General features: G+C 34.2%; 1 protein-coding gene across 7 annotated transcripts; it reads right to left on the bottom strand.

Annotated features, from left to right (window-relative positions):
* Nucleotides 1-108: 108 nt before the first annotated feature.
* On the bottom strand, nucleotides 109-12528 carry LOC107043727 (membralin). 7 transcript variants are annotated; one of them, XM_029126514.1, is made up of 14 exons: nucleotides 12342-12528; nucleotides 11967-12101; nucleotides 9571-10089; nucleotides 7945-8180; nucleotides 7665-7878; nucleotides 6513-6645; nucleotides 5935-6178; nucleotides 5033-5123; nucleotides 4869-4926; nucleotides 4296-4379; nucleotides 3923-4055; nucleotides 3211-3310; nucleotides 2234-2564; nucleotides 109-357 (listed from the first exon to the last, which is right to left on the bottom strand). In XM_029126514.1, the coding sequence occupies exons 3-14, from the start codon at nucleotides 9940-9942 to the stop codon at nucleotides 134-136; spliced, it is 2220 nt and encodes a 739-aa protein (XP_028982347.1). In that variant the 5' UTR covers nucleotides 9943-10089; nucleotides 11967-12101; nucleotides 12342-12528; the 3' UTR covers nucleotides 109-133. The 7 variants fall into 7 exon arrangements, with proteins under 7 accessions (XP_028982347.1, XP_015120813.1, XP_015120814.1 ...); XM_015265327.2 differs by having other exon boundaries at nucleotides 11967-12528; XM_015265328.1 differs by lacking the exon at nucleotides 11967-12101 and having other exon boundaries at nucleotides 12342-12356.
* Nucleotides 12529-14193: the final 1665 nt, after the last annotated feature.

Raw genomic sequence — 14193 nt, 5'->3', positions numbered from 1 at the left:
TTAGGAATAATTCAAGTTCATTCACATATTCACATATTCACAACATCCTTTCATTATTTCATATTTTTGGAATGCATGAGGAGTTTGGGTGAGAAAAATAGCACCAGGTCAATTTTTTAAAATGTAATTCGTTTCAATCATTTATAATTGCTGATGGTGAAGAAACATTTTTCGATGTTTCACTGGATGACTCGATTACTTCGTACTCCTCTGACGTTGACGGTTCGTTAGAGCTGGAACCACCGGATTTGGTGTCCTCTCTTTCCCTAGTAAGTTCTTGTTGCTCGGGCTCGTGGGAAGTTATTGCTTCTACATCCACGTTTGAAGATGAGGATTCATCCTGCAGCGGGTCGGTAGCTGCAACAATAAATGGAGGGATTTTTGGCCGATTCTTTTGGAGAATTTCGCAGCTTTACTGTGTTTTCTTTTAAAAAATGTCCAATAGAAATTATTATATACAGAAAATCAGTAGAATTCCGTCTTTCTATACAACTTTTTTTAGTCAGAGATGTTCCGCAGAAATTTTTCGACATGAATTTTCCAAGATTTGCTCGTTCTATTTTTCTCCTTTCACTGGAAGGATTAAAGAAAAAAAAACGAGAAAATTTCAACCGAGGAATTTTGATAGAAAATATCTCAATAGAATAAGTACAGGAAAATCGAGTTCCATTGATTTTTTACATAGAGAATATTTTTCGTTGAATACTTCTTTTAAAAACCATCAAGAGGCTGCCAAATTTTTCAATATAATTTTAATTGTCCAATTTTTTTTCAATACAATGTCAATTTCAACATGTAGAACTCAATTTCAAGAGAATTTCCTGGCGAAATTGTATTCAAATTGCATTCACTAGGTTTTTCTATCAAATTTTGTTGTATGTATTTTTCAGTCGATAATTTATGTCGAATTAAATTCAACGTAAACCAGTCCAGTTTACTTTTTAATTGACAAAGTGACTTGAAAATGATGAATCCGAAATCCCCAGATGACCTTGAAGGACGTGACACCTCCGGTCAATTAATGTGGTCAAGATCAATCAAATTACGTAATTTTTGTATCAATGGGAACATTTTCTCAAGAGACAATGGAACTTACCATCGGAGTATAAACTGGATTTCAAGTTTTTTCGGCGTCAGACCACTACTTAGCAAAACTCAAATTCTTACATCATCAATAACATTGGTATCTATAGTGTAAGAATTTGGGTAGAAAATACCTCAATATAAAAATCAAATTCTATTGATTTTTTATAGAAGAGAATATTTTTCGTTGAATACTTCTATAAAAAAAACATCAAAAGACTGCGCAATTTTTCAATAGAACACAATTTCAATAGAATTTCCTGGCGAAATTGTATTCAAATTGCATTCACTAGGTTTTTCTATCAAATTTTGTTGTATGTATTTTTCAGTCGATAATTTATGTCGAATTAAGTTCAACGTAAACCAGTCCAGTTTGCTTTTTAATTGACAAAGTGACTTGAAAATGATGAATCCGAAATGCCCAGATGACCTTGAATGACGTGACACCTCCGGTCAATTAATGTGGTCAAGATCAATCAAATTACGTAATTTTTGTATCAATGGGAACATTTTCTCAAGAGGCAATGGAACTTACCATCGAAGTATAAACTGGATTTCAAGTTTTTTCGTCGTCAGACCACTACTTAGCAAAACTCAAATTCTTACATCATCAATAACATTGGTATCTATAGTATAAGAATTTGGGTAGAAAATACCTCAATAGGAAAATCAAATTCTATTGATTTTTTATAGAAGAGAATATTTTTCGTTGAATACTTCTATAAAAAAAAACATCAAGAGCAATTTTTCGATAGAATACAATTTCAATAGAATTTCCTGCAATTTTTCTTACATCATCAATAATCAATGATGATGATCATATGGTGATATTGTTATGATGATTTTTCTTATCATCATCATAATAATATTGATATCTATGTGTAAGAATTTGAGTTTTGCTAAATAGTCGTCTGACGACGAATAAACTTAGAATCAAATTTTTACTTCGATGATGAGTTCCAGTGCCTCTTAATAATGCCATAAATAAATGGGCAAAACGCTGAATATTAACTATATATACTACTATATTACTTTATATTATGACGCTGAATATTAATGGGCAAATGTTAATCATCCCCGATGACAAACCTCACAATATCTCTATTTACAACGAAAAATGGCTGGACACAAAAATTTAATTTTAACAAACCTTGATTTTCCAACTCTTCCGATATCGTTGGGACATTACTACTCGTTGAAGGTGTATTGGTGGGCTGCACCGAGGCCTCTGGATTATCAGAGTCAAGATCCAGTTGTGAAAGTTCACTGATGTAGTTCTGTTGAGTCTGTTCATTGGTAGGAGTCGATGGGCTTCCTGATGGTGTAGACGTTGGCGTGGGCCCAGGTGTGGTCGGAGCGGTACTGGGGGTTGGCGGCTGTGCTGGAGCCGGCGTATGATTGCGCAGCAGTATTTGTTGAAGTTGTGCTTGCTGTAGAATCACCGGCAGTTCGTAATGATGGAAAAAATACAGCATCGAGTGCTATAAGCAAATGGAGAAGGCGTGTCAATGATCACACAAGCTTTCATTTGAGTCCTATTTGACCCTGTTTCCGGACGCCTCAGAAAGTTTACGTTTGGAGGAAGATTGATGGAATAATAATTTAAAAAGTGCATTTTTTGAAAATCACGAGCAGCTTCTATAAATAATTTATAACCGATCAATTTTTCACAATAAAAATCATTTATTTATCATTTATTGATTATTTATTTATCATTCATCTATTTTATTCGTATTCAGAATTTTAGCAGAGATCGATTTCATGCCTTAAAAAATAAGGTTTCCGAAAGTTTAAATAATTTCAATTATTTATTTATAAAGAACGAATGTTGAAAAAAAAATTCTGCATAAAATGTAATTTGAATGACGCTGAATATTCATGATTTTTATTCAAAATTTTCTCGCTGGGTGAAAATACCAGAGAATACAGAATACGAACAAATGTGGCTCAATTCAAATATAATCCTCTCGATATTTTAGGCAAAATTTTCCTACAATAAGAAGACATTTGATGACTTTCCCGAATTTTCAAAAATTTGTAATCCTGAAATGAAGCGCCATCGAAATGACTCGTCTGCGGATCGTGGAATTAATGAACAATTGAGTTTAACTTAATGTAAGAATTTACCTGTATGAACAACCACGACGTAACAAGGGCGAGACTGCTGTATTGGCCGTTGAATCGGTAATGGTACGCGTAGAACGAAAAGTGGTAGAGATAGAAAAATCTGAAAACACGAGAAAAAAGTCATATTCACGATGCGTTTCGTCAAGAGCAAAAAAATGTAATTTAGATGGCGTTCATACATTCATAGAGGATATCGTATTAAGTCATGTTTGGAAGAATGCAAAGAATTCATTTGAAATGGCGATAAATTTAGATTTTTACCTGAACTTCATCTGTCAGATGTCTCAGGATGACTATCCAATGGGTAAATCATCCTGAATTTCATGTCAGATGTCTCAGGATGATTATCCAATGGGTAAATCATCCTGAATTTCATGTCAAATGTCTCAGAATGATTATCCAATGAGTAAATCATCCTGAATTTCATGTCAGATGTCTCAGGATGATTATCCAATGAGTAAATCATCCTGAATTTCATGTCAGATGTCTCAGAATGATTATGCAATGGGTAAATCATCCTGAATTTCATGTCAGATGTCTCAGGATGATTATGCAATGGGTAAATCATCCTGAATTTCATGTCAAATGTCTCAAGATGATTATCCAACGACAAAATCATCCTGATTTTTTGAAAAATCCAATAAATGGACAGATGAATGGATGAAAAAGAAAAAATGCTAGATCTGGAAACACTCTACGACATTTTACTCACCTCAGCCAGTGCCTCTTCGTAATCGGGGTATGACAGCAAATAACATCATACTGATCCGCAATCCAAACAATCAAAATGATATAGAAAGCGGTTGTGGTATCATTGAAGAATTCCGACATTATAGTTTCCATCCCTGAAACATGAAAAATACTTTTTTGCATTCAATTCCGATTAGTCTTCAGCGAATACATGCAAAGATTACTTGATTCTGGAAACTAGAAACTTGTTCTAAATTTTTACTTAAACAGAACAATTTTTTTTATAGTCTGTATTGAATTCCGTTCCTTCTGCACAATCACTCTTAAAGTTTTCATTGTTTATACATTTTTCATATGCAAATTATCGAGACTCGTGAATACTCATTGACACTTACCGACAAGTGCTAGTATAACTACCAGTAGTGAAGCCGCTGGAAAGGAGGCTGTCACATTAAATTCCAACATCTGGAATAAGTCAACTGCAAAGAATGGAAAAACAAATGTAAAAGCCGAAATAATCTGTGAATTTTCTGTAGATTCTAGTTTTACAAACTCCTAATGAATGAAATTTGAGGGGAATCCCAACATTTTTTTGACCAAAACTCTCTTTCGTTCCATCACAAACGAATTCAGTAGTGAATTGGTAAAACGGTTCAAGTCAACTCATCTCCCAGTTGAGTTTTTGAGGAATATTTCCCAATCTAGGGGAGATAGCGAAATTTTCGTAATCACCTTTGTTGTAGCTCTCAATCGGCTCTACAAAAAAGGTTATAGCAAAAATTTTGCTATCTCATTTAGATTCCGAGATATTCATTGAAAACTGGATCGGGCATTTCATGTGCGGAACTAAGTTCCCCCAATTTCGACGATTCAGAAAATCATGAACTTCAGAAAGTTCAAGTGATGCTCTCGTTCTCGTGAAAAGTTCTCTTCAGCGAGATTTATGCTGTGATGGCTCTTATACATACCGATGAATACGAAGATCTGATGGTGAGAGTAGCGAAGGAGCATTGAGATTGACACCGTCTGAAATTTGATGAAGAGATCGCGATTAAATGAGAAAAAATCCCGTCTGGGGATGGTGAAAAAATGAAGACAATAAAAAAATGCTAATCCAAAATATTTGACTTACAAATACGAGCATGATGAAGAATGCAGCCACGTAGGAGGTTCTAGCCATCCACATGCTGACGAAACGATAGTGTTCACCGGTGACAACATTTCTAGAGAAATAGATGAAAATGAAAATAATTAATGTGATAGTTAATGGATACGATGAGGGAGAGCGAGGGAGAGTGAACCATTTTTAAATAACTAGAGATGGGCAGAGTGAAAAATAAATTATTCAGATCCCAAATTTGATACTAGACTATTGAAAAAAAATTCATGCAAATCCCTATTTCCACTTTTATTAAGGGGAGACTACTATGAGTTTTAAAAGTCGTGCAACAATTGTTTTTATTGTTCGTTTGCCCGAAAACGCTTAAAATGCCAAAAACAGTCCACGGCCTCCAATTTTTGAGCTACGAAGGATTTTTTTTCTTCAAAATTTTCGGAAAAATATGTAAAACAACAATTACTAGCGATTTTTTTAAATTCACCTCTTACATGGCTAAATTTGCTTTTTTTTGTATTTTTTTACACAAATCGTGAATTTTTTAATATAAAAAAAACCGAAATCAGCTGTGTAGGAGTCGGATTCCAAAAAACTGGCTCGTAATTGTTGTTCCACACATTTTTCTGAAAATTTTGAAAAAAAAAATCTTTTGTAGCTCAAAATTGGAGGCCCTGGACTGTTTTTAGCATTTTAAGCGTTGTCGGGCAAACGAAAAATAACAAAAAAATTTTTTGCACTAATTATTCGTTTTCAGATCTATATACTCGATCTTTAACGTATGAAAAGTCTCACTCCAATAACACAGGACTTTTAAAACTCATAGTAGACTCCCCTCAAGTCATATTATCAAGCCAATTTAAAAATGATCTATTAGAAAATTCTCTCTTTGCAAAAAAATTAAAATCCCGTCCACTCACCGTAAAAAACCTTTATTATCTTCATGTTCGGCTAAAGTTTTGATGCTCGCCATGAGAAGATCATCGTAGCCAAGTAGTTCATCAAGAATCAATCTGGAGAATGCATCCCCGAAGCATTTGTCATTCAGTGGATCCAATGTAACTATTTTCACAGGTATGTTGAGTCTCTGACGGACGGCAGGGGATAACCGAAGGAAACCATACTCAAGGGAGTACTCAACAATGTACTCGTCCTCCGGAAAAACTAATTCATAACACAGATAGCACTAATGAAATGATATCTGATGAGCCGAAGATATTGCTCAGTGAAAGATGCAAAAATATAATTTGGAATTTTGTAAGTAACTCTAGAAATAGGGAAATAGGGAAAGTGAGGCAAAATGAAGCAATCGAAAAACGACGGTTTGACGAAATTCAAGCAAAAAAAATTTTTTATCAACAATTTTTTTTATCAACTTTTGTTTTTTAACTTTTTCAAATTTATTTGTTTTCTGGCAAAACAAAGTGGATAAAAAATTTTTTTTGCTCTCTCCCCTAGGTAAAATTATAGTTTTCGTTGGAAATCAGAGGGTAATTACCTGCTGTTAACAGCTTCTCAACCTCTGGCACTTCGGATTTAAGAGTCTGGGCGACACTCTCCTCGTTATCCATGTCTGCACTGGAATTTTTCTCCGTAGCATTCGGATTTTGCGACATGGCAGCATCAGATGCCTGCACATCACAATTGGAAAATATAAATCATACGGTTACGAATTCCACGTTTATTCTTTTATACTATTGCTTTTATTTAGAAGCGTTTGAAGTTTTGTTTATCTCGAATGCTTTTTCGATTTTTGTTCGACCATGTGATTATTTCGAGTCAGAAAAAGTTCTTTTTGTCATTTTCCATCAGGGCTGACTCAATTTTTTTATTCTCGAGACTATCTTTCCTTATTCAATCAATTGAAAATTATCTCGATTCTTAAATGGCAGATCTTGTCTCCAAGAAAGGAGTGGCGGTGAATTGCATTCACGTTTGTCGTCTTTTCTCTCGTCTTTTCTTATTCTGCATTATTTTAGAATTTTCTTTTATTTTTATTTTTTATTTTTTTCAATATTTAGGATTTTTATTGAACATCTTTTCTCTCTTCTTTCAAATCACGATAACCATAAAAATATATGAATATTACGCAAAGTTTTGCAGTTTTTGAAAGCTGACCTTCATTTGAGTATTAAATTTTTACTTCTCAACTGGTTCTACCAGAGATTTTCAATTTTATCTCAGTGGCAAAGGTCTTAGTGGCAAATATTACCGTTAAAAATGAATTATCCAAGACGGAAAACGAAAGTCATGTATAATTCAGTAGCGAAGTGGTAAAACGGTTCAAGTCGATTGTGACTACTGGCCACTTTTCAGTGAATATCTCGGAATCTAAGGGAGATAGCTAAATTTTCGGTAAAACCTTTTTTGTAGCACTCAATGTGCTCTAGAAAAAAGGTTATCACGAAAATTTCGTTATCTTCTTTAGATTCGGAGATATTCTCTAAAAACTCAGCAACGTCAGTGTCATGAATTTCAATTTGACCCTTGACAATTCCCTCACTTGACCCTCAATACATTTTTCACGATATTCGACTCGTTTCTACTCTTCGCGGGGTCAATTGTCGAGTTCATCCCAATCCCCACGATAAATCGGCAAGAATGTCCCCCAAGGAAATGGATTAATATTCAAATACTGCATCGCACTCACGTCAGAAGTTTCTGTGACCAGCCCCTCCCACAAATTCGTCGACAGCGGTCGGTTTATACTCGCATTAGTCATTTCAAGATTCGGACTTGGTATGGTTTCCGAGAGAGTAGCTTCTTGAACGGTTTCACCCCCAAACGAAAAATTCTGTCGACCACTGTCATTTTCCGCAATCACGCGTTCCTCGTCAACAGCTGATGGCTCAATATTAATGAATCTGGCAAAAGCGAAGAAATTGGAAACATTAGCACTGGCATGATGAAAGATCAAGAAGAGGACTCACCCATCTCTAGCTAATATACCGAGTACACTGCTCAAATCATCGCCTTTTTCTTGACGCAATTTTTCCTCTTTCGCGTAACTTTTTTCTATACTATAATCCTCACCGGCATTCCTCAGTATTTCTACTCTTAAGATTCCATCTCTCGGCCACTCGTCCCTCACATGCTCCAAACAATTCGCTGGCGCACGGGAGAATACTATGTGTATGTACGCCATGACAAAAAATGCCATTATTGCCTGGAAACAAATAGAAATTTATTTTTGAATTTGTCCAAAAACATTATAGCTGATTAACAATATAGAAAGCATCATCCAGGTGATCTTCTCTTTAATATATCAACAATGCAGGTATTGATGTTTTTATGAGAATTTGATAATCAGAGTCGTCTGGAAAAATTGAGGCAATCATTTTTCAAAGAAACTATTGAAAAGTATTCTTTAGGAAAAAATCGAGTGTAACGTTTTTTGAAGCCAATCTATTCTGCGGATTGTGTCATTAGGTTTTTTATAAATGATGATAACATACATTAATGATATTACGATAATACTATGTTATATTATATTCTACACTGTACTGTACTATATTATAATACATTAGGGATCTACAATGGTATATGTAATATAACATAATATCGTATACTCACTGTATGTTATTATTGTTATCAGTTTGTTATCTAAGGCCCGGGTGTACTCTCTCTCGAATGTTATCTGGATTTTTTTTATCTCTCGTAATCCAAAATTGTCAATTGAGTGGTACATCATGTAGAAATTCCCAAATATTATGACAGAATGATAAAAAAAAAGGAAAAATTCTGAACTTTTTCGACGAGCGTTTTTAATTGAGATTCAGAATGAGTTGAAAAAAGTGGAAATTACAAATATCTGATTCGCTGTGGCAAATTATCTATTAGCTGTCATTTTCCATGGTGGATAACAAAACACTAACTCCTCATAGGAAGTGACAGCTAGGTATCTCAATTTTCAAAACAGTGGTATGTAGTCATCTGCCATTTTTATGTGATAAAAGTGTGATTAAAAAATTCTCCAAAATATTACAACTTTTTTCAAAGAGCCTTTTCCGTAATAAATGTCTCTGTGCAGTGTGGGAAAAGATTTACGAAATCAGTCTTCCCCCTGCATGATATTGGGTGACAGGCCGCCATTTGTCACCGTAAATCAGCTACATTTTTCAATTTCTTGTTATTCAACTTATTCTGAATATAAATTAAAAATGCTCTTTGAAAAAATTAAGAATTTCTTCTACTTTTTTTTTATTATTCATTCATAATTTTTCAAAACTTCTGCATGATGCAGGACTCAATTGACAATTTCAAATGACGAAAGATGAAAAAAAACATCGAGATAACGTTCGAAAGATAGTCCACCCGAGCCTTAATTTTTCAAAAAATTGAGAATGTTATACGACAAATACGGAGCATAAAGAATAGAATGCATAAAACAATTTCTTTTCAAAATTACGTTATTTTTTTATTTGAAACTCTTCCAAAAGTTACGGATGCATCAAATCTTCACAAACAACTATGAGTCCCAAAAAATAAAAATAAAAATTCTTACAAAATAAATCGAGGTAAAAAAACGATAGGAACAGATTCAAAGTGAATATTACCTTTAACAAAACTATGAATTCTATAAACCTCCTCACAGGCTTTGGAAATGTCCTAGCATAGGCCAACGCTGCTTTGATGAAGAGCGCATGGAACAATCTATCCCTCATGTGATAAAGTGCATTTTGATTATTGTTATTACGCGCACGGTTTATTAGTCCTGGCGCAATGGCTCCTGCCAGACTATGATTATTATCCGCTCCACCATTCTGATTATTATTATTATTATTATTATTATTATTAATATTATTATTGTTATTATTTATGTTATTATTATTTATATTATTATTATTATTATTATTGTTGTTGATATTGTTATTATTATTATTATTATTGATAGATGGTAGAACGAGGGGAACATCCACTTGCGACATGATTTTTTAAACTGAATTTTCGCCTTATTTTCCTCTGGCGATTAAATTATTCTAGTTTAATTAGGTTTATTATTCAGCAATGATATTCAGTGGTTGAGATCCAGAAGTTACTTTTCAGTATTCCATTCAGTACATGGTTGGACATTTCTGAAAGCGAAAACAGAATTAAATCAATATCTTTTAGGCAGTCGTGAAAATTTTGTTTTTTGTAGAAAATGAATTTTACTAAGAAATTCTATGCATTTTCTGGACTGGTTGGATAGTTGATTTTAAAAAGTCAACAGATTTTAATTTTTCTGTATTGATTGTTCTCTTGGATTTTTTTAAATGGGAATTTTTTGAATTCGTAATAATTCGGACATAAGAATTGAGGTCTATTGTTGAATTTCAATTAGTTTTCTCATTAAAAAATTGTTTAGAGAAATTTAATGAAATTTTCAATGGAATTTAAAGAATGATTGAATTATTCCGTGAAAGCTCATTCCCGATGAATGAAAAATTGAGTAAGTGGAATGCTCGTTTGTCTGCTGCTCGAAAAATTGGCATTTCGTTGACTTTTCAATGAAATTTGAAAAAATCGTATAGAAATTTGATTCGAACAAACGAAGATAATGATCCTCTCCATTATTTTCGTTACTTCGTATTTTTTTAAATGAGAATTTTCTGAATTCGTAATAATTCGGACATAAGAATTGAGGTCTATTGTTGAATTTCAATTAGTTTTCTCATTGAAAAATTGTTTAGAGAAATTTAATGAAATTTTCAATGGAATTTAAAGAATGATTGAATTATTCCGTGAAAGCTCATTCCCGATGAATGAAAAATTGAGTAAGTGGAATGCTCGTTTGTCTGCTGCTCAAAAAATTGGCATTTCGTTGACTTTTCAATGAAATTTGAAAAAATCGTATAGAAATTTAATTCGAACAAACGAAGATAATGATCCTCTCCATTATTTTCGTTTGTTCTAATCCATTCCAATAATGATCAGGTGATAACAGACGGTATCAACGACGATCAACGACCACTCGGTGCTCAATCTTAACCTCAAAATGGCTGCTGTCACCAGCTCCCGAGTTAATTAACACCTCTCCCCCTCGGGGTAATCACCTAAATTTTCGCCATCGACAGAAAAATAATCGAAACCTAATTGAGGAGCCCCTCCAGAAGTACTTGAGACACTAGAATGAAGCAATAATTACGTAATAATAATAGGAAAGAACAACACGTCAATTGAAAACTGTTTTTTTCTGTCTCTCAAGAATATGCTGGAGAACAAATATTTAAGGCTTAATGTTCTGCATTCGTCTATCGACTCTCGTCCTCTCTCTTTCTATATTCTTCTGTCGTCGCTGAAGACGTGTTTTCCTATACCGAAGGGTCCTGTCAGTTGCAGTACTTCAATAATAAACATAACACACCTTTTATTGTTTTCACTCGTGGATTCATTATATAGAACAATTCACAAGTTCACTGCAGTCACTGGGGTATGTGGAACTTTCACTGTTCAGTTACGGTTACGGTATGGAATGTTTATTTATTCATTTATTTATTATTTCTGGAAAGGAGGGTAAGAAACCCTCACTGCGAAACTCGATGGAAAAGTCTATTCTGCGATAAGAAAAAAAAGGTTGGAACTGCCATCAGCGCCCTCTAGATATCCAAGTGACCCGCCAAATGACACAGTTTTTGAATAGTGTCGTGACAATAGACATTTCAGTGGCAAACAGGTAAAATGGTGCGAGTTAATTTTTACTGCTGGACAGTTTTCAATGAATATCTCGGAATCTAAGGGAGATGACACNAGCTCATTCCCGATGAATGAAAAATTGATGAGTAAGTGGAATGCTCGTTTTTCTGTTGACTTTTCAATGAAATTTGAAAAAATCGTATAGAAATTNATTCGAACAAACGAAGATAATGATCCTCTCCATTATTTTCGTTTGTTCTAATCCATTCCAATAATGATCAGGTGATAACAGACGGTATCAACGACGATCAACGACCACTCGGTGCTCAATCTTAACCTCAAAATGGCTGCTGTCACCAGCTCCCGAGTTAATTAACACCTCTCCCCCTCGGGGTAATCACCTAAATTTTCGCCATCGACAGAAAAATAATCGAAACCTAATTGAGGAGCCCCTCCAGAAGTACTTGAGACACTAGAATGAAGCAATAATTACGTAATAATAATAGGAAAGAACAACACGTCAATTGAAAACTGTTTTTTTCTGTCTCTCAAGAATATGCTGGAGAACAAATATTTAAGGCTTAATGTTCTGCATTCGTCTATCGACTCTCGTCCTCTCTCTTTCTATATTCTTCTGTCGTCGCTGAAGACGTGTTTTCCTATACCGAAGGGTCCTGTCAGTTGCAGTACTTCAATAATAAACATAACACACCTTTTATTGTTTTCACTCGTGGATTCATTATATAGAACAATTCACAAGTTCACTGCAGTCACTGGGGTATGTGGAACTTTCACTGTTCAGTTACGGTTACGGTATGGAATGTTTATTTATTCATTTATTTATTATTTCTGGAAAGGAGGGTAAGAAACCCTCACTGCGAAACTCGATGGAAAAGTCTATTCTGCGATAAGAAAAAAAAGGTTGGAACTGCCATCAGCGCCCTCTAGATATCCAAGTGACCCGCCAAATGACACAGTTTTTGAATAGTGTCGTGACAATAGACATTTCAGTGGCAAACAGGTAAAATGGTGCGAGTTAATTTTTACTGCTGGACAGTTTTCAATGAATATCTCGGAATCTAAGGGAGATGACACAATTTTTGTTATAACCTTTTTTGTAGAGCCGATTGAGAGCTACAATAAATGTGATTACGAAAATTTCGCTATTTCGCTTAGATTCGGAAATAGAGGAGGTTGGAGTAAGACGGACATTTTTGACTTTTTAAAAAATTGTAATGAGGGGTTGAAATGTTGATAGAATTTAATAATTTTCTTTTTCAATACGAAGAACAATTCTTTCCCTTTGTGACGAGCCTAAACTGAGCTCAATTGATCAATTTGTTTCTGAGTTATGAATAATTTTACAAAAGTCTAAAGTGTCCGTTTTACCACTTCGCTACTGATTTGTGTCTTTGAGTTAGTATCATGGGGTATACTAAGAAAAAAATCGACGTAATATCACAAAAATCAGTTCTTGAGCGAAAAACATCGCATAGGGGAGGTTGGGGGAAAACGGACACTTTTGACTTTTTTAAAAATTTTAATGAGGGGTTGAAATGTTGATAGAATTTAATAATTTTTTTTTTCAATACGAAGAACAATTCTTTCCCTTTGTGACGAGCCTAAACTGAGCTCAATTGATCAATTTGTTTCTGAGTTATGAATAATTTTAAAAAAGTCTAAAGTGTCCGTTTTACCACTTCGCTACTGATTTGTGTCTTTGAGTTAGTATCATGGGGTATACTAAGAAAAAAATCGACGTAATATCACAAAAATCAGTTCTTGAGCGAAAAACATCGCATAGGGGAGGTTGGGGGAAAACGGACACTTTTGACTTTTTTAAAAATTTTAATGAGGGGTTGAAATGTTGATAGAATTTAATAATTTTCTTTTTCAATACGAAGAACAATTCTTTCCCTTTGTGACGAGCCTAAACTGAGCTCAATTGATCAATTTGTTTCTGAGTTATGAATAATTTTAAAAAAGTCTAAAGTGTCCGTTTTACCACTTCGCTACTGATTTGTGTCTTTGAGTTAGTATCATGGGGTATACTAAGAAAAAAATCGACGTAATATCACAAAAATCAGTTCTTGAGCGAAAAACATCGCATAGGGGAGGTTGGGGGAAAACGGACACTTTTGACTTTTTTAAAAATGTTAACGACAGATTGAAATGGTGATGAAATTTAAAAAATTTTTTTTTTCAATGCAAAGAACAATTCTTGCCCTTTGTGATGAGCCTAAACTGAGCTTCATTGATAAATTTGTTTCGGAGTTATGAGTAATTAAAAAAAAGTCCAGTGTCCATTTTACCCCACCCTCCCCTACATATTTGAGAATTTATGGTAGGTTTCAGACAAGAAGTCGGTGCTCTTCGGGCTAAGGAGGAAGTTACTGAATGAAAAGATATGTATTTTTTCGAGATGAGATAATATTCCTCAAAAGACAACAATAGTTTGACAGAAGGAAAAGAAGATATTGCTTCCCTTCTAACTCAAAGCGATTGAGCGTAAGCGACGGTCATATTTTTTTAATATCTGGAGGTTGTTTTCCTCTGCATAAACT

Source organism: Diachasma alloeum, unplaced genomic scaffold, assembly GCF_001412515.2.
Source record: "Diachasma alloeum isolate Michigan unplaced genomic scaffold, Dall2.0 Dall_scaffold_00622, whole genome shotgun sequence".
NCBI classification, from domain to species: domain Eukaryota; kingdom Metazoa; phylum Arthropoda; class Insecta; order Hymenoptera; family Braconidae; genus Diachasma; species Diachasma alloeum.
The sequence above is the reverse complement of the archived record's forward strand: the minus strand, read 5'-3'. Positions and strand labels throughout refer to the sequence as shown.

Excerpts from the sequence above, each read along its gene's own strand:
- LOC107043727 (XM_015265327.2), bottom strand. The coding sequence starts at position 9,942 with ATGTCGCAAGTGGATGTTCCCCTCGTTCTACCATCTATCAATAATAAT. Across the intron at positions 8,181-9,570 it reads AATTCATAGTTTTGTTAAAG|GCAATAATGGCATTTTTTGT; the intron begins GTAATATTCACT and ends ATTTGTTTCCAG. Across the intron at positions 4,927-5,032 it reads TCTTCATCATGCTCGTATTT|ACGGTGTCAATCTCAATGCT; the intron begins GTAAGTCAAATA and ends ATCAAATTTCAG.